General features: G+C 38.0%; 1 protein-coding gene across 4 annotated transcripts in view; it reads left to right on the top strand.

Annotated features, from left to right (window-relative positions):
* Positions 1 to 23,148, top strand: part of RAPGEF4 (Rap guanine nucleotide exchange factor 4) — a 145,136-nt gene that overhangs the window by 102,703 nt on the left and 19,285 nt on the right. For all 4 annotated transcript variants that reach the window (XM_005519803.3, XM_088058877.1, XM_088058879.1 and 1 more), the window contains 13 exons: positions 243 to 319; positions 1,426 to 1,572; positions 2,845 to 2,960; positions 6,006 to 6,094; positions 8,200 to 8,278; positions 12,695 to 12,845; positions 14,056 to 14,144; positions 14,571 to 14,601; positions 14,837 to 14,915; positions 16,088 to 16,234; positions 17,329 to 17,426; positions 20,378 to 20,503; positions 20,963 to 21,141. In XM_005519803.3, coding sequence (XP_005519860.3) covers positions 243 to 319; positions 1,426 to 1,572; positions 2,845 to 2,960; positions 6,006 to 6,094; positions 8,200 to 8,278; positions 12,695 to 12,845; positions 14,056 to 14,144; positions 14,571 to 14,601; positions 14,837 to 14,915; positions 16,088 to 16,234; positions 17,329 to 17,426; positions 20,378 to 20,503; positions 20,963 to 21,141 — 1,408 coding nt within the window. The remainder of the gene's footprint in view (positions 1 to 242; positions 320 to 1,425; positions 1,573 to 2,844; positions 2,961 to 6,005; positions 6,095 to 8,199; positions 8,279 to 12,694; positions 12,846 to 14,055; positions 14,145 to 14,570; positions 14,602 to 14,836; positions 14,916 to 16,087; positions 16,235 to 17,328; positions 17,427 to 20,377; positions 20,504 to 20,962; positions 21,142 to 23,148) is intronic.

Genomic DNA, 23,148 nt, shown 5'->3' on the forward strand with positions numbered 1-23,148 from the left:
TTGGAACTGTCATAGAAAAGAAAAGCAACTTTCACATCAGTGTAATAAAATAGTAACTATATGGGTGCAAACTGTTTTTCTAAATTCTGAAGGCAATTGCTTTTAAAACACAGTAAGGCCTTTTATAAGGTAGACGTTTATATGACTGTAGAGTTACCTTGAATTTTATTGGGTGCAGAATCTGGCCCATTTATTCTTTTGAATAACTATATTCTAACCATAAAATCTTTTCTCTCTTGTAGTATTTAATCAGGGAGAAGAAGGTACTTCCTGGTACATTATCCTAAAGGGATCAGTTAACGTAGTCATTTATGGCAAGGTATTTTTTTCAGAAGCTATTTTATATGATTGTTATTATTGAAATTGTAAGAGTAGACTTTGAAGGAATACAGTTTAATTTAGAGCAAAATTGCTTTGTCTGACAAAACAAATATATTGTAGTTTTATTAAGAAATGATCCAGTGGTTTCACTGATTATACTTCCAGTAGATTGCTCTATAATTTTGGGATATATTACACAGTTTCTGAATATAATCCATCAGAGTTACATCAGTATCTTTAAGACAAAGTAATTTGCTGGAATTTGGTGAATTGCCAGACTTCTCTCTCATGGGGGTTTTCCTCATCCCTTTACCACCATGTAGTCATGCAATTAGATGACTAACTGTTCTCATGCACTTCTGACAAAAGTACAGCTTTGTGGCTGGTGGTTCTCAGGTTGGATGAACCTCTTCCAAATTTATGCCAGCTATTCTTTTTAGTTAAGCCGTAGACCAAAAAGCATCTTTATTAAATTTCCTGTTTATGAGAGGGATTTCTCAAGGTAAAATAAGGTAGATCTTGGTATGCAGGAATCCCTTGAGACTTTAAAAACCCTACTTCTCTACTGATTTCTCATTCATGGAATCCTCCATTTGAAAACAAAGCATTTCACCAAAATCTAGCGCAGGGGCCCTAGTGCTAAGTCTGTTCCTAAGGAACACGTTTAGCCATGAGTTTTACATCACTGGGTGGGCCAGATCTTCTGTTACTGTAAATTGGAGGAAACGGAGCACTGCTGATGTACAGCAACTGGAGATGTGCTGTTCTGTGTTACTTCTGAAATCTTGATTTTATTTTTTAGGGCCTCTATAAATAAAAAACAAAATAGTCGACAACTTTCTGTCTTCAGCAGTCTGAGAAGAATCCTTTAAGCTGAGTGTAATTTCAGAGAACAAGCTGATTCTTTTTCGATCTTGCCTCTCTTTAGTAATAGTAATAACCAGCTATCAAGTATTGTTTCCTAGTCATTATTTTGGCTGTTGATTTCCTGCCAAATAGATTTGTTTTGGTATTTGATTGTTAAGTCCACTGTTTGTACAAGGAATTTCAATAGAACCCAGAGTAATGATGGGTTTCTGCATGTAAATGTTTTGCTCTGTGCAGGGTGTGGTATGTACTCTACACGAAGGAGATGATTTTGGCAAGTTAGCACTTGTGAATGATGCTCCCAGAGCAGCATCCATTGTTCTGCGGGAAGACAACTGCCACTTCCTGAGAGTAGATAAGGAGGACTTCAACAGGATCCTTAGGGTAAGAGTGGGAAGGGCTGCCCTCACAGTGTAATATCAGAACTTGCAAGTTTTTCTAGAGGCTGTCATGTCTATGAATATATTAGTTTTAATAACCTTACTTGTAGCACATCTAATTGTGGAACAGAGATGTGACAGTCTAGGATGTCAGGTAAAGAATATGTTCATCATCTTTCCTCTCTCAGTTCCCAGCTCAGACATGAAAATGCAACGGAATGGAATCTTTTCTCTCTCACATTCTGTAATCTAGCATTTACCCTGCGCAGTTTTTCCTTATGCTGCCCAGGATTTCTTGGTGATATTCCATCCAAATATTAAAAAAACCCAAGACCACCCCTTTTCCCACATAGGTCAGTATCAGCTACATTAAATTCAAGACTTTCAAGGCAGAATCAAGTGGCAAATGGAGTAAGTTAGAGATGTCTTTACGTAGATGTCTTTATCAGAGAACTCTAGAAAGATATTCCCAGACTCATTTTATTCATTTTGGGGTAAACGTGTTCCAAAGTCCAACTGTAATTCAGGCTATTTTGTGGTCATTCATAGTAGAGGAAGCCAGAACTATTATCATCCTATATTTAAACCTATATATGCTCAGTATCACAGCAGTTAAACCATTCCAGAAGGGGTACTCCACTAGAAAAATTTATTGTGGTTACTGTACAAAAGGAATGAGGATCCCTTTGGCAGTAAGGTTGGGTTGGCTGTGGAGACTTAAAACTGCTTAAAAATGCTTTGGTCTGTATTTCAAAGAAAATCCAAGTCCATTGTCTTACTAATTTTTACCTGTGTTTTTTGAATGCATATTATACTTAGCTTTTTTCTTTTTCTACTATGAGTGAGCTGGTAGTAGAAAATGAACAATTTACTGAGCTAAGACCTCCTATTCTTGTCTTTTTTATTATTATTTCATTTTAGAGAAAGTCAGATTATAGAAAATAGTGTTTGTATGTAAGTGGGGATACAGATTACATTACATACAACAAGTTGTGGAGAGACTTTTTCAGCAAACTTTTTTTAAAATTTGACCTCCATAAAAAGGAGATCTTTAACATAGTTCTTGCTCTAGTCTGTCCCACAATTCTCTGCTTCTTGCCTTGGTGCCAGTGCTTCCTTCTTGATTCTGCCTGAGGAAAACAGAAAAAAGACAGATAAATACAGGGGGAAAGAACCAACACCAGTCTTTTGTGTTTGAAAGTCATGCAGTTTGTTAGAGTAACTAATCAGCCAAATCATGTGCAGTCACATTTATTAAAAGTAACTTGTCTTGCAGGATGTGGAAGCAAATACAGTAAGACTCAAAGAACATGACCAAGATGTCTTGGTGTTGGAGAAGATCCCAGCAGGAAACAGAATTTCTAATCAAGGAAATCCACAGCCACAGCACAAGTATGTTTTCATTCAGTAGTGCAAATGTCAGACAATTATTAACCTTTTTAAATGGTACTATTATCCAAACAATAGCATATTCCATTTTGGTGGAAGACTGCAGTGCATATAAAGTACATAAAGTTTTCTTTTTTTAGTCATCAGCACATGCCACATACTCAATAATATATCCATTTCTAGCAGCACACCAGCTCTATGTCTTTACACAATAGTTCCCTAAAGATCTCAGTGTAAATACCACAAGTAATACCTTTGAAATAGACTAAACATGGAGATTGATGAAACCCTATTAATCTGAGTTACTGCATAAAGACGTGAGGAAAATTCATTGTTTTATTGTTAAGTACAGATATTTTGTATTTTGAGCTCTAGATGCTAATAAGAATTTGCTATGCACAATTTATATACAAAACAAAGATCTCATACAATGAAAGTTGCAGAGCTTATCTTACAGAATAGTTTAGCACAGTAATAACAATATTAACTATATTTTCCTTTCTTACTGAAAGGGAAAAAGTACAATTCTGTTTGGATACTACTGTGATAAGAGTAGAGTGAGGCTGTTATCATTCTAAACGTTGGTAAGACCCCTAAAGGCTTTATAAATGTGTTATTTGCAAATGGATACACAATTTTCTTCAGAAGCATTCAAACAATTTCAACAAGTTTTGAATCCTCTACCCTGAACCTCACTTTCTCTCAAAAAAGAGCCAATTTATTGTGCAATACTTTGGGTACAGTTTTTATCTCATCTGGGATTTCATGTACTTATTTTATCTTCATGACTGAATGCAAAGATTTATAAAGGTCTGTGAAGGTCGAATAAACCATTCCTTGTATTTTATATACACTTCTCACATTTTTCAGGAACTTTATTTAATTTTTCACTTTACTTATTAAAACATCAGGAAAAGCAATCTATGCTGCCAGGTGTACCCTTACACAAGTTTTACTTTGTTTAAAGGAGGGGAACTTGACTGTAGCTATTGGATTTGCATCAGCAGCTGCAATGCACAGCAACTTGCTCATAGATTTGAATCTATTTTCTTGGGTCTGAGACATTTTTCGTGCTTCCAAAAGTGAAAGTTCCATTTGAACATTTTGAAACGTTGTCTTCCTTGCAAACTCATTTCACCAGTGTTACTTGTGTCATTTAACATTTCCTTTGTTAGAATGTGATAAAAATAGCCAGAGATATTTATGGTAAATGGTAAAGTTAGGCTGTATTTTAGGTCTTACATGCCAGGAATATTTTCAGGTAAAGCTCAGAATTTCACTTCTGTAAATATTTTACTCATTTGGTCAGGTTTTGGGTACTGTAAATGTGCCAGCAAGGGAGCTTTTGCTGGTAACTGTGACCATAGACATCAGTTACCCAAAAGAGGAAGTTACCCTGAAGGTTCACTGTCTGCTTTTCACCAGTTGGATTACTTTGTTAATACTGTGTTGGTACTGTCTTTATGTTTAAAGTCTTCAAAGAGAGTTCACTGGGTTTGAGGACGACATTTATTTTCTTACTAAATAGAATAAGTGGCTACATGTATGGTTGAGAATCCAAACCAAAATTACTAACGTTCCTTGATTTCCAGAATGTTACTGGGATGTGTTAGTTGAATGTTTAGTACTTTTAAAAATGACTTCCTAAAAGAGAAGCTCAACAGGCACCTCTTCTCAGGAAAAAACTGATTTTCTCATCTTGGCCTTGGGGAAAACTTCACTTTGGGAGCAGATCCTTTTGGTTACAGTTTGGATTCCACTGCCTTCTCTGTGGAGGAGACAGAGCTCCTACACAGCTCCCTGAGCTGTGCTTTCAAACAATGACAGTTTCACTTGGGAGGACTGGCTCTGAAGTTATCACTCCCAAGATCTAACTCTTTATGGGTGATCACACTCATGCAGGATGAATTCAGCAGCCCTGCAAGTCACTTCACTGTTCATTTTCACTTTCATATTCAGAGTACAGCAACCTGTGATTTCTCTGCTTCACTCACTCAGATACTTGGTTAGTATCTCTGTGAGAATGTGCACTGGCTTAACAAGTGTTTGTGTTCTTGGGACATCAATACAGTTCTTCCAAAGGGGTTGGCAGGTAAAAGAACTGTGACGGTCAGTGCTCAAAGTGAGGAGGAACTCCCAGGAGCTCAGCTCCACCACTTATTTCTCAGCAGGAGCAGAGTATCTTCACTTCTCAGGGTTTTTTTCTTTCTTTTTTTTTTCTTTTATTTTTTTTAAGTTTCATACTTTATCAGTTGAATTCCAAAAAAAAGAAAGGGAAAAAAAAAAAAGATGCAAAGATTGAAAGAATGGAGGGAAATATTAAAAAATCTAATCAGTGAGAAAAGAGAAAAAAAAGATGATACAACAAGTTTTCCAATATCATATGGTATTCTGCTGGTACTTAAAATCCTGCCAGCATTTTTGCATGAAGCAGAAAAACCTGGCTGTTGCACTAGTTCCCTCACCTCTCTAAATTAATTCCAGGAAATGGTACAATCCTCAGTTTATCAACTTGAAACACTTCAGCTATGCAAGGTATTTCACAAATTGGAAGATACAGTGTGCTATGTCATTGTCTGCCCTCACCTTCCCAGACCAACCTCTGTCAGTGATGCTGAAGGAAATTGTTTCCCTGCTCTGACACTGATACACTTTCTTATTTCAGGCTCATAGTGAGCCTGTTTAAGCCCCTTTAATGACTGCAAGTTGCTGTTGTTACTGAGATATTTATTCTCAGTGCAGGAGCATTTCTGCTTGTACTTCTCTGAGTTTGAACCATTGCAGCTCTGCTGGTGGTGGTGTAACCGTGGTGGTGTTATACTGAAATACTCGTGTGAGGAGGGAGCTGACTCTCATCCCTGGGCAGGGTGGAGAATGTGCCTGCTCCTAGGTTTAGAGGGGGGAAGATTGTGAGTGGTTTTGTCACACAGAGATTCTGGTCAGGTGTTTGCACACAGCAGCACAGCGGTCCTGGTCTTCTTGCTGGTACACAATTCTTAATTAGCTCATTTGGCTGTGAGATGCTAACTGCTCCTTTCCTTTCCCCAGGTATATTGTGATGTCAGGAACCCCAGAGAAAATTTTAGAGCACTTTCTAGAAACTATGCGCCTTGAAGCAAGTTTAAATGAAGCAACAGGTATCTACGTGGCAGAAGCTGTTTTATTATTATCTCATCAGATGGATTTGCTGGGGGAACACTGCAATGTGATGCTTTGAAAAGCACCTAGTGGTAGTTTTTCCCAGAAGAACTGTCTACTGCTCTGAAACAACCCCAAGAGAATTAAGGAAATCCAGAAAATATTGCTATTAAAAATAGCAATCCACTATTCCAAGCCTGCTCCATTGTATTTGTACTTTAAGGTCATAGTAGAACAGCAAAATCCTCCAAAGTTCCAGACCAGCAGTTACTGGCACAACCATAAGGCCTGGACAGAGCACCTCATTAGTGATGGTACTTCTTGTTCTGGAGGTCAGTTTAATACTGTGAAGTAGCTTGATACCTCCAGATGTTACATTGTGCTAGTATAAATATTCTAAAATCTTCACGTCACATATAAAAGTATCACAATATAAATTTTGTGTTTCTGATACTTTCCCATGTGCAGGGAAAAAAGAGTTGTTACTTAAAGGAGAAGAACTCAGCACAACATGGGCTGAGTCCCAGGAATGCAGGTTGCTGCATCTGCACTTATTGGGCTGCTTTTCATTAGTGTTAAGACAACAGAGAATTTACATCTAGGGATATAGATACTTGCAGACTTACATTTAATAAGTATTTTAATTTTCTAAAAGAGTCAGGCACAAAAAAACCTCATAGTTCTGATAAAGTAATGCACAGACATATATTAAACTATGTACCATTGCTTTTTGAAGTTCTTTTTGCACTATAGATGTCTGCAAAGAATGTATTCAAAGGTGTTCTTGAATCCAGTTAATCTGTTATTGACCTCGTAGTATTGGAGAAACCTGTATAGTAGTCCATAAACGGTGGAATAATTAAAAAATTACAGAAATCCTTTTTAAGTGTATGTTTTCACTACTTTAAAGACAGAAAAAAAAAGAAGGATCCTTTTTATAGATACCTGTTTACTAGAATTGCAAGCAGAATATTGTTCTTCAGGCTTGTAGCTGTATAATCACAAGTTTGCCATCCACAGTATGCATGTGTTACATATTTTTCAAGACCAAATTATTTTAAAAATATTTTAAAACTTTTTGTTAAGACATCTAGTGACAAGATTGTACCTATATCCTGATACAATATAAAAGTGCTGCAATTCCAGAGGTGAGTTTTGTCAACTGAGAGATACTTTCATACAGGAATTATACAAGTGGAAGAAACGATGTAATATATTGCACAGTTATTTTCATATTTCTTCTACCATCCCTTACAATGTTTGTAAATATTTCTGTTATATCAAACTGTAAAAATTATACCTTGGGGTATTGTGTTCACTGTTTCTCAGTGATTCCATATAAGCCCGCCAAACTCATTCTGGCCTCTGCAGCCAGGCTTTATAAATCCTTCTTGCTGTCACAAATACAAAGATAAGGCAAACTGGGACTTACACCAGCTCTACCACAGGTCATTTTAGCAGAAAAAATAGCTTGCTGGGTTTTGCTAGAGAAAATGTCAGTCATATTGTTCATATATGTTTTAATGTGAATATAGTAGCTGTGATATTTCTGAATCAAAGTAAACCCAGAAATTTGACTGTCCATTTACCTCTTTTAGGCATTCTACTCACTGCTAGGAAATCAGCAACAAATGAAATTATTTGCCTTCTCCTGTGTAGGATATACTAAATATTCTGCCTGGTGTTGTAACTCCTAAAGTCAAATGTTACAGCTCTTTTTGGGTAGCCAGGTGTGAAAGGCCTAATTCTTCCTTGCATAGAACTCCACACTTGTGGAGAAGTATATTCAAATATTTCACTTTAGCACAGATGTGGAGCTTTTTGCTGTGCCACGTTTCTCTTTGACACTGGCAAATGCCTATTGATGGAAGTGCAATGAAATTCATGCAGACAAGACTAGAAGGTTAATATTTTAGCTCATATTTGTTCATTACCCTTTTTTATACCCAATCCCAACAAAGAAAGTGAAAAAAGACCACTTTATTACCTACAGAAGGCTAATAAAATAGTTCAGGTGAAATAAAACTCATCCTTGAAATCCCCAAGCTGTTTGCAGAGGCTTGATTGACTGTTTTCTTTCTTTTTTCTTTTTTTTTTTTCACAGATTCTGTTTTAAATGATTTTATTATGATGCACTGTGTTTTTATGCCAAATAGTCAGCTCTGCCCAGCCTTGATGGCACAATATCCTTTTTTAAAGTTAAGTCTCTTTAGCCATTGTACCTATCAGTGAAGAAAGTGGAGCTTCCGTCTTTCAAGAAGTACATCACGTTCCATGGAAGCCATGCCTTGTGAGTAGATTCTCAGTGTCTGACTAGCAGCTATCCATAGCTCAACAACTCTGAAATGGATAGTGTATAAGCCATGATGAGATACAGTACAGACCATGAAAAGTGTTTATTTCCTGTGCTGATTACTGTTCCAAGGGAAATAAATGTACTGCCCCTCCACCAGATAAGTGAAATTACATAAGGGTTTGGGTTGCCCTTCCTGTATCCTTCCTGTCTTTCTTGCGTTTTGCTGAACTACAGCATCTGCATTTTCACCGGGATAGTTATGTCTTGGTGGTTTCAGTGGTCCACTTTATAGATTGGAAGCTACAAACTACCTCTAGCAAGAGGCTGCCTGAACTTGCAGACTAATGGGTAACTAGTTCCTAGGTGCTGTCCTAATTGTTATGTAAAAGTAGTAATAATCTGTAATAATGGCCTATAGCAAATGCAAACAAACTGCAAGGGACTTCAATTGGATGTGAATACTAGGAGATGAAATCTGAATAGTGGAGAGCATTGAGACCTGGGGGTGATTCTCATACTCTCTGCATGTTTCACAGGAGTCTGTGAAATGTCCATCTGTCAATTACTGGCAGGTTATTTAGTTTGGGGAGCTTTTGGGCACTGAGCGTTTTCCTTGTGCACAGTGACTTGAAGCTATCGAGTGACTGGGAACATTAAATAAACATATAATGTTTTCTGTTTTATAGAATTCTGACAGGGGTATAATAACTTCAGCTCCCTATTTATTTGTTTAGAATCGCAATGGTGTGAAAGTGCTTTCCTTCAAGCTCAGTGGGGCGAGTGACATCTGGGAAAGCTCACCTCCTGAAACCACAAAATAGAGCATTGTGTCCTTGTCTGGCAAGCTTGAGAATCCATTTGTGTTACTCCTAGCGAGGAGAGTAATTGTTTTGAAAACCTTTGGACCCATGAAACTGGTCTGTTGAAGATTGTTCGCACACCTGAAAAAAACACATTTTCCAAAATCACACTGTTTTGGATATCAAAAGTATTATGAAATGCTGTTGCTGACAGCATTAAGAGGGGAAGAAAGGGCAGCACTTTTAATGTTTGGGAGTCTTTGTCCTCATTCATTTAGCTTATATTATTCAGTCAGCCCATTTGAGATTCAGGCTTCTCCATCCTCAGTTATAATTGAATACCTCTATCCAGTAACTGGGAAAATCAGTCCCATAAGCAAAATGTACCTCATTCTTTATAGGGGAAAAGCTTTTCTGGTAATCAAAGTTAAGGATAATCACACTTAAGGATAAATATTCGCTTGTGATGAAATCTGTTCTTGAGAGGACGCTAAGACCATCTTCTGAAGTGGGTCATGGCAAGCATCATGTTAATTCTTTTCAGAGAGGAGGTGGAGGTAACTGGTATCCTACTGCTTTAGTGTTAACTTTTTCCTGGAGCTGAATTATTATTTATTTGGTCCATTCTGAGTATGGAAAAGCTAACTGTGCTTTGTTGATTGTACCATTCAAATTTATTGTTAGAGTTGAAAGGTTCCTAACAAAGCTCATCTTTTTGGAGCAAAATCACTCTGCAAAAGTGCTCACCAGTGCTGTGAGACTAAGGAGAGATTAGTTATGCTCAATGAGGAAATTAAAACAGAAAAAGAAGAAAGGTGATTCAGTCAGCGACTTTTTGCTTCAGCCCCCAATTTTGAATCAAAACAAGTCTATTTTCCTACACCCACTTAGGATACTATTTTAGCTGGCAGCATGCAAGTATGAGTAAAGCTAGACCACTGAAGTGCTTTCAAGCATAGTAGAGGGCATAAATTATTTGGGTTTTCACTTCTTTTACAGCAGTCATTTATAAGTTATTTTAATCCTAAAAGGAGCAGACAGGTGCACCGTTTTGTCTAAGTAACATTATTGCTTGCTGTGGATTCCACACTTATTCTGTGCTGTCCTTTGGCACACCGAGTCTATTTCAGTCATTAAAGATTATAGATTCTGAAGTATGAAAAAAATCACTGTTTTATAGGGAAGCAAAGGGAAGCAATGCTCCCCTGTCCTGGCTCAGGATATAAGTTCTGTGTGTTGAACCAATGCCCCTGTTTCCCTGTTCTTCACAGAATGGAAATGGACAAATTCTCAGAGCTACAGTGTGTCAGAGGGAGGCAGGACAAGTCCCAAAAGAAAATGTGAAATAAAGCAGCAGTGCATTTGGGTTATTGCAAGTGTGTGAGCTTGTGTGCAGGGGTGCACCTTTAAGGGACCACTGTCTAAATACTTACGAAGTATAAACTCCTCTTTTGCTCTCTGTAGATGATAGTTCTTCAGCACATTTCTCTATGAGTGTTTTGCTAACCTCCTTTACCATCATGCCACCAAAAAAGTTTGCATTCTGTTGTAGCAATGATCTTACACAGCTCCTGATATAGCTGAGTCTTCCTATGCAGGGAAGAACAGCCTTGAGAATTGCTTCAATTTCTTATGCTAGAGAAAATGAAAAATATATGTATCTATTGAGCTCTAACCGTATTGGTGTTGATAAATATTTTGCAATTATCTGACACTTGTTGCAAGTATGCATCACATTTTATTTCTAATTGCAGTCTGTAGTGAAGCTGCATCCTGAAGATCACATAAAAATGTGAGAACCCTTCATTGACTTTCCCTGTGATTATGTTAATAAAAGAGAAATCAATATAAATGAGCAGTAAAAATACAGAAAAATTACCAGTGCCTGTGGAGTGTCAGTTAATAAGAAAGTAAAAATACATTAAATAATTATGGTGTTTGAAAGGTAAATATGGCATGAGAAAAATGACTCAGTAGAATGTTAAACTTGCTCCCCAAGACATTGGAGCACATAACTTACAATGAATTATTTACTTCTTATGACCTTCTGACTTACTTTCTGCCTTAATCATACTGTCATGTTCAGTTCTCTACTCATTTTAAACCTTTCCAAGTGAAATTAAAATGCAGATTTCTAAAAGTTTGTCAGTCAAATGAGCGCCCCAGTAACCCTGGTAGAATGTCAAATCTCTGCAGGGGCTTTGGGCAGCAGGATCATTTTGAAGTGTGATTTAATAGGTACTTTTCCCCATTGAATTTTATTAATAGTATTGTTAGAGAAATATTTCTAAATGAGAAATTGAGAATAAATATATTAGATAATTTGTATTCCTCATTGATATTTTTATTTTCTAATTAGTATTTTAAAATATTTTGGTACAGCAGCTGAAAGTGCAGCTTGAAAGAATGCAAGGATGCTGGACATGGCTGTGAGGAAGAGTGTCAGTATTTTAATGTTACATGTTACCACGTAATTGGGAATAGCATTACTCATGATGGCCCAGAATCAGAATTCCAGTAACTGGGAAGCAAAGTTGAAGATGTAACTGCACTCATTCTGTGCTTACTTCCCACTCAGCCATCAGTTTATTTGGAAAAAAACCATTTTTTTCAGTAAGAAATAGACACACAAGTTGTCATATCCTGTTTCTTCAGGGGATACTTCATTTTCACACAGGTTAAAGGCTCAAATTATCTCCATTTATTATCCATTGTCCCTTTACTTTTTTTCTTGTTTTTTTCCTTTTGCTAAATGTTGCTTTTGGTCTTTTAACTATTTGTCTATTTTTTTAATGTTGACACTTTGTCTTTTAAAAGGTCAATGAAATGTTTCTTATTTTTTCTTATTGTTCATCACAAAATAACTTACAAAATATTGTGTCCTAAATGCACTTTATTTGACATAGTGGAATTGTCTGATTTCCTCATGACAATGAGGCTACTACAAAATTTATTATTTTACCCTGTGTTTCTATAGTCAGTTTAGACTATAAATGTCAAAGTCCCCCTCCCTTAATGGGACTGAGGTTCATCATGAGCTACAATAACTTGTAAAGACAAAAGGAATAACACTGGTGCTTCATTCCGGTGGTCTTCCTCACAAATGGAAAATTGGAATTGTTACTAAACACAAAGTGACATTTTTCTTTTTCTTCAACTGTTTCCAAAGAGGATAAATTAGAAATATCCTTCTTCAGTCTCTCCATGGTTAATCCTCTTTGTTGCTCCAAGTGTCATTTCTGTTCTGTTTCCCTACAGCAGCCATTTCTGTTGTGGAACTGTGATTCTTTCTGTGTTCTTCAGAAAATTCACTGTCATTTTACTTTTTAGTATGAACATGAAAAGTTTGCAAATTGTTACGCTAGTGGATGTCAGAATTTAGAAGTATATTGGAAATTATGTTTGATCACCCTAAAAGTGGTCTCTTGGAAGTCAGTTGTTTGTGAATTCGTACTGGGTTTGGTATTTTCAATCACTGAATGCTTTCCTTGACACTGTGGCACCTATCATGCCCAGCCTTCTCAGGGTACAGAGCAGGAGAAAATGGATTATGCCCTCAACAATAAAAGGCGAGTCATTCGACTGGTTCTGCAGTGGGCTGCTTTATATGGAGATTTACTGCAAGAAGATGAAGCAGCAATGGCCTTTTTGGAGGTATAAAGGAATCATTGTATCACTGAAGTGGAAGAGGTCATTTCAAAGTGAGAAGTTTATTTCAGTTTATAACTGTTTTCTCAGGTTTGGCTGCAGACAAAAAAGGCACCACAGCAGTGTTTGAACCATTGTCAGCCTTTGGACCTCTGAAAATAATGTTGCAGATCCCTTTCAAAGCACTGCATGGGTAGCTTGCATTATAGCAGTAGCTGAATTTGCTTTTTCTAGTATTTTCTTGTGAATGCTTATGGGGCTCTACAGGTTGAACTGGAGGCCTGTTTATGCCTGCATGAGATGTGCCAGGAAGGAGCTGGAGGGCTGCCACTCTAGAGAACCAAAAGTCCTTCCCATTTGAATGAAAGCTGTACTGCAGCTGTTGGAACTCAAGATCTTTGTCATCAGAATCGTAAATTCTTTGTGGTAGCTGCCATATCCTTGGATTTCTAAGATAAGAATGCACTGCCAATGTCATGTTAAATGATTGTAATTGCCATTCTTATTATATATTGTGTTTATGGAACAGAATCAGTAACATAACTGCCCATATGTTTCTGGCTGAATGAAAGTTCTTGTCCTAAAGAGCTTAAAATGGATTCTAAGATTTAGCAGAGGGGAATAGAGAGGGTAGACGCCCCACGAGCCCACGTGGGAAAGCTTTTCAAGCTTTGGAGATCACATAGTCTTTCATTAGTCCAGAAGTTAAAGAACAATCACTAGTTGCAAGCACAGAGATCCTTCTTTGGGACTGTTTTATGTAGATATAACAGGAAGAGGTTTGAGCAGGGTTTAAAGGCGGGTGATACTGTAGTGGATTAGAGTAGCTGCGAGTCAGTGACTGAGGAGCAAATGAAGCACTGAAGACTACAACAGCAATGAATAAAAAAAACTATCCTGCTAGATTATTTGAGGATTTTTTTAGTCTTTATCTTTGACAGTGTGAAAATGCAGGTTTTACACATGCAGTCAGTGGTTACAGAGTGAGCTAAGGAGCCTCATCAGGCTTCCCTTCTGCATGTATAACTCTTGCTTTAAATCAGCTGGAGATAAACAAGTAGAAGTAATAGAGGGTTGGGCCCAGCATGTGTTCCTCTATGCAGATTATCATTCTTTATAATCATTAAGCTATCAGATGTCATCTCATAATCCTCTCTCCTGAGTACTGCTCATTTACCCTTATAGTTATTTAAAGACTATTCTGTATCATTTACAGGAATTTTATGTATCTGTATCAGATGATACTAGAATGATTGCAGCACTAAAGGAGCAACTTCCAGAGCTAGAGAAAATTGTAAAGCAAATGTAAGCATAGTTTTTACTTCTTTCCTTCCCCTGATCTTTTTCTCAGTAAATTGATGAAGAAAATTTATTGGTTATATACATTAAAAAGCCATTTTGTGAATAACCCTCAGTTATATGAAATTGAAAGTTTGCATGCAGGCTTATTTGAATTAATGTCTATGGCCCTTTTATCCACATCATTCTTGCAAACACCATACCCTCACTGAGAGATTGACAGAAGCTTATTTCACGCTTACATGAACTTTGTATAATATTTTTTCTGCCTTGGTCATAGATTAACTGTGGTATCATCTAGGCTTCTCATATATAAATATGATTATATTGATATGCTAGTTTGATGAGTGGCCTATGTTCTATAAGCGATTTTGTACACAAAATCTTCCACGCGATATTTAATTATACATTTTATGCTTTACCTTTTTATAGTTCTGAAGAACCTAAAGCACCACAAAAGAAGGTAAGAAAATTTATTTGTCCATCTTCTCAAGTAAAATCTTAAGCACAGCAAATTCATAAGCATCTTTTCTTTAGTAATCATGCATATACTAAAAAACCAGATTGAGAGATAGCTTTTAATATTGTCAAATTTTGCATTGCTACTCTTTTTCCTGCCATTGATAAGAGATGTAGTGTAGTTCATGTGTACCACGTTTATTCTTGTATTAATGTGAATCTCGATGGTTCATTTTCAGCACAAAGTTCTTCTCCAGCTGTTCAACACAAGTGATGACAGAGCACAGAAACGCCAGCCTATCAGGGGCAGTGATGAGGGTAAGCTTCTTCTCTGCTAAGTTTTCTTGAGCTACTGATATCTATATCAATTTGTCAGTCTCAAAAAAAGGTGTAAAAATAAACAAAAGTACCTATCTAGAATTTTGAAGTCTGGCCTGAATCAAACTCTCTTTGATTTTGCTAGCCCACTATTCTCCATCGTTGGTTTGAGGTACTTCTGGTCTTTTCCCTTGGTTACTTGTGCTATCAAACACTGCTTCCTCAGAGGAAGATGTAAAAAACTTTAAAATAAGGAATGAACAAAACAGAGAAGAGCCAATAGGTAATGGCAATACAATAAAGAGTGGAAGCTGAAGGTCATGTTTGAGCCTCTGTCTCCCCCTATTTCTCCTAGTTTGAGCTAACATGTACAGCTTTTCCTTTGCAAGGTAGGAGGGGAGCAGATAATCATGCCACGGACCATGGACCTAGAATCTGAGAATCTAAGCACACAGCCTAAAAACCAAAATCTGCTGGTTTGCCCTATTGCTGTTGTTTGATTCTCTGAAGTGATAAAGGTAAAATTTACAGCAGTGTATCAGAATGTCATTTTCAGATTACTCTTAATACTTGCTAAGGTACTCTTAATGCTTGTTTTGTGGAACTTTATCACCTAAAACAGCTTCTTCAATATGTTTGATATTGAAGGATAGCTCTTGTTAATGAAGAGCAGTGAAAATGAGATAACAAAATTCAAGGTCATGTAGCTGAGAAAACTGATGGCATAAACGAAACCAATAGAAGAACCATGTTTAAAGCTGGAACTAACTATATATGAACAGCAGACATCCTGCCAGTCATGCAGGACATGCTTCTGTTGTCCATGATGGTGTTTCTAGGCTTACAAAGAGGAAAACAGTTCCTGCTGCCAGGGAAATACTACCTCCTGTGTCTGTCCCGACAGGCATAACTGCTCTTTTCATATGGCTGCACCTTTCTCATTCATAGGACAGGCAGATCACTGAACACTGAAAATCCAAAATCCAAAACTCTGGAAAACCAGAGATTTCTGTATTGGAAACTGTAGAGCATCTGAGGAATGGGGAGCTATGTAGTTATTTATTATTGCTTTGTTTCATTTGTGAGAAATGGTTACTAAAGGGAAAGTAATTTGTATGGTAAATCTCTGGTTTTTACATGTGGAATAAATGGTGCAATGTTTTTTTCTTTAGTTCTGTTTAAGGTGTACTGCATAGACCAAACCTACACCACTATCCGTGTGCCAGTGTCTTCTTCTGTGAAGGAAGTGATCAGTGCAGTAGCAGACAAGCTGGGCTCTGGAGAAGGCCTCATCATAGTAAAGATGAGTTCAGGAGGAGGTACTGTACTTACATCATCTTAAACACTCCTCAGTTATGGTCAAGCAAAATTTTTGGAGGGATTGAAAGTTCAGTCAAGGTTTTATAACCATGTGCATGTTCAGCTCTCACACAAGTCCTGATTGAGAGGCAAGTCCTTTCTCTACTGCAGGCACACGGGAGACAGAAGCAGTGGAGAAGCTTGCGTATCTGCATGTTACAGAGCACAGCTACTCCAATTTTCCTTCACTGTTAGACTTGTAAGAGTTTTTTAACAAAAGTAATAAAAAGTAAGCATGAATAAATTCATGCTAGACTCGGGAATTAGTAATGTCAGAAGACACTGCAGTGCAAACATTCTGGCAGTGGTCATTACCATTTTGGCTGCTCTGTCTGTGCAAACCACTACAGAGCAACTTGATGCCAAACACACTGACCTGGTGTTTGCAAGAGTAACTGGAGGGTGAATTCTGCAGGAGGATTGGTGTTGCTCAAGTATTTTTGGTTGAGTATGACTGTGGAGACACACGGAGGTAATGAGAACTGTGTTGGAAGGTATTTTTGCAAGCAGTGGTGCCTGCCAGAAATGGGTCACTCTCTGAGAACTGACACCAGGCAGCTTTACTTTTTGCAGTTGAAGCAAAGTTTTTATTGTCAGATTTGCGGGCCACCAAGATGTGCTGGAGGAGACTGTTTTGTAAACTACTTCATTGTCTTCTCTTCACCTGTGATGTGATGCTCTTTTAGAAATGTTGTAATGCATTTCCATCACCTCCTTGAGCAGTTACTGCCTTCCAGAGCAATTTCTATTAAGAACAGCTCTCCACATGCTTTCAGCTCAGCAATGAATGAAGGGTCTCTTTCAGTGACAGCAGCACAGGCTTCTTCACCTGTCTGTACAGTTTGGGACTGGGATTCTGTTTCTGTAGGAGACCGGTTTGGGCTGAACTTACCACATTTCTTCAATAAAGAGGATCTTACTGTCTTCTGTGTCCTGGACATTGGGTTACTGGGAAAAATTTGTTCCCAGGAGGATAATCTGTGCATCTGGTAGATCAATCCTGCTGCAAATTCTCTCTCTGTGTAATAAATAATAATTTGTTTCATTTTTACAGAAAAGGTTGTGCTCAAGCCTCACGATGTTTCAGTGTTCACCACCCTCAGCGTTAATGGTCGGCTGTTTGCTTGCCCACGGGATCAGTTCGATTCATTGGTATGTATGTGTGCAGTGCTCAGGAGTGTCAGGGCTTTGGTTTATTTGAACACCTGGCCCTTTTTGCATTAGCCACACTTTAGATAAAAACTAGTGATGAAACATTCACAACAAAGGGCTTGTCACACTGCAATAGGATGAGTCCTGAAAATTAAACAAGCTAATGTTATAATTCCCTAAAGTCCATCCATCTGGTCCACATAACAGAACTTGATCTCAGTACTCTGTCACACTGAGCATTTAGGGAGAGCTGAGTATTATCACCAAGACATGCAGTAATTCTTCATTAGAGTTATCTCCTCAGAGATACATCTTCTAAGACAGGTGTTACCAATTTAAGCATTCTGGAGATTTGATTCCAGCAGTAAATTCCTTAAATTTAATTTACTTCTCATCCCCACAAAGTACTGTGTCAAAGTCTGAGATAATTCTAAATAGAATCACAGAAAATATTCCTGGTAGAAAGACTGTTTTTTTCTTAGGTAGAATTGCTCATAAGTACTTACAGTTTATACAGTCATTCTAGTGATCTCCATGGGGTCTGCTTTTATAAGAGTTTGATTTGACTGTACTTTTTGTTCCTTTTATTTCATTAAAAACAAATGTCATTGCCAAGTCATGTCAGCATGAACTCTATTACTCCTAGCCTTGTTTCAGCCTCCTGTATGCTTTTAACAAGCCACTTAGTATGTATGCCTGATTTCTTTTATGGATATGGTAAAATCTATGCTTTGCTGCTGCTTTCAATTTAGTAACCAGGGAATGCACATCCAGCATATGTAGTTCCACGCAGAGATACCTCTTGTTCAGCTTATTAAATTCTGGTGTTCCTTTAAGGTTAATTAATCCTGCCAAGTAGATACCCTCATGGGGCATGCTACTGTAAAGCAGGGGTGCTGCATCAGTACAACTGTGCTGGGTACTTATATATGGCTTTGCATTGTCTGTGTACACATAGCTTTGGCAGCAAATTGTCATGGCTTTCTGTGCCTTTTCCCTGTGCTATTTACCATGCATCAAGTACTCAAAATGCTGCAGGGGGCTCTAAGATACAGGGCTGTAATGTGCTACTTTTCATCAACTAGACTGAATTCAGTAAGAATTAGGGAAGTACATTCAGCACCTTAAAAATGGTCCTCAGCACTGCATAACAAATTACAACTCCTTATCAGCTGCATTTTTTCAAAGAGGTATAAACAATTTGAAAAATGTTACAACGTTAGCTGCCTCCCAGTTTAACTCTTTCACATTCTGGTTTCTGGCTGCTTCTTGTTCATGAACATTTATCCACATTACATTTGGCAATTCCCATGTGAAAATTGTTCTGGATGGATGAATTTTCAAATATGCTGTTAGTTTGCATCTAAGTGCTTCTTTCCTAGCCTTGGAAAATATGTGTTTGTTATGGTAACAGCTATGTTGTGTTTATTTCCAAATGGGGGAAAAAAAGACGTCTTTCAATCTGTAGGCAATTCCCTTTCCACAGATTTCCACGGAATTCTTATGCTGTCATAAACTAAAGAAGTTTTGTGTTTGTGCAAATGCCAATTAAAAGCGATCTGCAGTTTTATGGAAGATTAATGGCTGCCCTGGATTTTTTTTAGAGAATACTTTTCTAGTATTTTTTTAAAATATAGATGAAGCTTTTAAGGTGATAATGTTCATGATTTATTTTAGTAATTTTTAATTTGCTTGGATGATGATGATAATTGAAAGAAAAGTTTTCCCTAGGGTACAAATCAATAATTCATACAACAATAAAGCTCCCATACATTGTGTGTTACTGAGAAAGTGATTTGATGCATTAATCCAGTCACACCTATTTCTGTTGCTGATATATTACTCTTATATAAAAGGGTATTCATTTAGTAGGCTCTTTTTTATACTGCAGCATCTAAATACGATCTGTTAATCTGGCAGACTCCAGTGAGTTTGTACTGAGAAAGGAGCCCGTTGACAAATCCGTGCTCCATCACTGGGTGTTTAACAAAGGCGGTGAGGAGTTGGGAAACTCGGGTGTGAGCTCTGCCGCCCTCTCCTGGAGCAGAACCAGTGACCCGCGCGCTCACGGGCGGCTCTGCGCGCGTTTCACCCTCCGCTTGGCAAGGGGCTTGCTTGATGGGCTGTATTTTAGCAGTGCCCATTCAAACACTTCACCCTAATGTGTACAACAGGCTACTTCAAATCTGACTTGATCTCAAGCCGTGTTTTAAATCCCTGTTTAATACTTCAACTGTGTGTCAAATCATAGATCACATCTCATTTATTGGGTGGCATGGAAGTGCCTTTCAGAAATGTTTTGTACTTGGTTCTTTTGCATAAGACTATGTTTATATCGCTTTAATTGGCCTAGCCAGGAATTTGCAATCACAAATTCTGCATCAAATTTGTGTACTGTCAAATAATGAGATTTATTTTTTAAGTGATCAGAATGTCTTGCAATCCCTGCAGATTTCTGAAGCATGCTAGATATAATAATTCTCATCATTAGACTCAGGAATATGTAAAAGTATTTGGCTTGTCCTTGGTGGCCTAGTTATTTGTGTATGTGAAAAAGGAAACATAAAAGTTTTTTTGGAAAGATCTACACTCCTAAACAAACACACATGCTTTAGTAAGCACAATGTGTATTGTAGATTCAATTTTTAGGAAACAATGTTAAAGATAACACACTGAGAACAGTCTGTTTTATTTCCTTACAGTGTCTCTCAAGAACTTTCAGAATTTTCCTGACTATCCTGTACATACTGGATACTGATTTTGCACAGGGCTTCTCATTTCCTAATACCTGTCTGTGGTTAGAAGCAAATTTCAGTTTTACTATTAGAAACATGATTAGGAAGGTGATCACACTGAAAAAAAAAATAAATTTAGAAACATTATGGAATAGAAGCATCAACCACATGATTTAGCATGTCTAAAGTATTTCTGTAATATTTTCCTGGTTTTAGGCACCATTGCCAGAACAAGAAGGACCATCTACTGGTACAATAGGAACGTTTGAACTGATGAGTTCCAAAGACTTAGCACATCAGATGACAATTTATGACTGGGAGCTCTTCAACTGTGTGCATGAGGTATGAGGATCTATCTATTCAGCAGATTAGAATCTATCTTAGCTGTAATTGTACATTGCAGGTTTCTGCATTATTTCCAAAAGCTTCTCTAAGCTTGATTTTCAAAAATTCTACAATAAAGCCACCTACAACTTTTGAAAGTATAAGGCATTCGTAATTTTATAGGCAAAATAGAAAAATAAAGTTAGACTTCTTCTGGACATGTGCTGCTTGTTGAATAACTTTCATTTGTTTTAAGGTATTAAGCTGTTTATATTTAATCTGTAGTTATGCTTTTACTATACCTCAGCTATTGTATACTGCATTTGTAACCTGAATCCTTGTCATCTGTACAGCCACAAATATAAACTGCAGAGCAAGTTTCAAGCTAGATATTTACCTGGTAATTCTTAGCCTCTTTCCTCTGTCCAAGAAACTCAGCTTCAAAAATAAACTTCCAAACTGTTTTCTCCTTCCTAGCTGGAATTGATCTATCACACTTTTGGGAGGCACAATTTTAAAAAGACCACAGCAAATCTGGACTTGTTCTTAAGAAGATTCAATGAAATTCAGTTCTGGGTGGTCACAGAGATTTGTCTTTGCTCTCAACTCAGCAAGCGTGTTCAGCTGTTAAAGAAATACATTAAGATAGCAGCCCAGTAAGTATACAATCACGTGGGAGCTGGAAGAGAGGTAAACCTTATATATAATCAATGTATTTTTATTTTCTCTTTTCAGACAGCCACACAGAGTAGAGGTTAAAACATTCTGTATTGGGTAATTCTGTCCATTTTCTTATAGGGCTGTATAGAACCTTGTTAATATATATTCTTTTCTGTGCTACTCTCCATTACTTCTTGATCTGTGATCTCTTAGGGCCATGTTTCAAATTTGTGAGAAAATATATTTCAGTTCATTAGAAGAATCCTTCATTTACCCATCCATACATTAGCAAATATTAGTATATGAATTAGTAAATATTAACAAAACTAAGCCTAATTTTCCTGAGGATGGAAATGTTCCTGGTGCTGCTCAGGACAACCGTTCTCAGAATTGCCCCCAGTAGGAAAACCAAGAGGGGAGAGTAAAGAGCTGTAGCATGGAGATGATGACACTGATGCTACTTTCATTCTGTTTGGGATTTGCAGCAAGTTTGCTGATGATACGAAGTGTAGGGTCCTGCATCTGGGGAAGAGTAACCCCAAGTAGCAGCATAGGTTGGGGGCTGACCTACTAAGGAGCAGCTCTGCAGAGAGGGACTGGGACTTTTGGTAGATGACAAGGTGACCATGAGCTGGCAGTGGGCCCTGAGGGCCAGGAGGGCCAGTGGGATCCTGGATGCATCAGGAGGAGGGTGGCCAGCAGGTCAAGGGAGGTGTTCCTCCCCTCTATTCTGCCCTGGTGAGGCCACATCTGGAATGCTGTGCCCAGTTCTGGGCTCCTCAGCACAAGAGAGACAAGCTACTGGAGAGGGTCCAGTGGAGGCCACGGAGATGATGTGGGGTCTGAAGCATCTCTCATAGGAGAGCCTGCAAGAGCAGGGCTTGTTTAGTCTAGATAAAAGTGGACTGAGAGGAGATCTCATCCATACATTCAAATATCTTGAAGGATGATGCCAAGAGAATAGTTCTAGACCCTCTTCAGTGGTGTCTAGTGACAGGATGAGGGGCAAGGGCTTTAAACTAAAACACAGAGACTTTCACCTCAGCATGAGGAATAAATTTGTGTTGAGGGTGACAGAGCACTGGAACAGGCTGCCGAGGGAGTTAATGGAGTCTCCCTGTCCATAGGGACATTCAAAAACCCACCTGGACACATTCCTATGTCACCTGGTCCAGGTGACCCTGCCTTGGCAGCGGGGTAGGTAGGACTGGTTGATCTTCAGAGGTCCCCTTCTACCCTAATGATTCTGTGATTCTGTGATTTTTTTCCTAATACTTTTGTTTTAAAATGTAGAATAGTAATGACTTCTTTTGTTACTGACTGCTGGGTCTGAGGTTGGATAGCAGGCATTCTTTCTGTCTTCCTTTATTCCTATCCAAATTTAAACTGGAACCTTCATGCCAGAGATGTCAGCCTTGATTCCCTAAAGTCAAGAGCAGGGTAGTGACTGACTTCAGAGGGAGCAGGGATGTATCCATGCCCTGCACAGGTACAGAATTTTATCATTGTTACACTCTCCCTCCCTTTCCAGCTCATGGTGTATTTATTGCATTCATTGCTGTCTGAAAAACAGTTTGCTGAGGTTTGTAGTGTTCGTCTAAAGCTCTGGGCATTGTAACCAGAAGTCTTTAGGCAGTTCTACCAACAGAGATATTGTTACTTGCAGTTAAACCAAGACTTTAACTTTTTTTCATCATTAAATGGAGTTGTGTAAAGGAAGAGATTACTATTGCTACTGTGATGCTGCCCTCCTCCCAGTTAGTGATTGCACATAGCTGAAGTCTGTGTTCACATCAAAACTGGGGATCAGTGTGGTTCCTTTCTCCAGGAAACCCTGCTCTGCAAGTACCAGATCCTTCTGGGGGCTACTTCGGGCCCTGTGGTTGGATTACAATTGGTTAAAGCTGAAGATTTTAAAAATCTGGTGGCAGGCATGCAGGATCAGTTTTATATTTAGAACAGAGGACAGAATTTACCTCTTTAGTTTCTAAAAATACACACAG

Source organism: Pseudopodoces humilis, chromosome 8, assembly GCF_049639895.1.
Source record: "Pseudopodoces humilis isolate 2021_Gansu_Grassland_sample_001 chromosome 8, ASM4963989v1, whole genome shotgun sequence".
Classification (NCBI taxonomy): Eukaryota; Metazoa; Chordata; class Aves; order Passeriformes; family Paridae; genus Pseudopodoces; species Pseudopodoces humilis.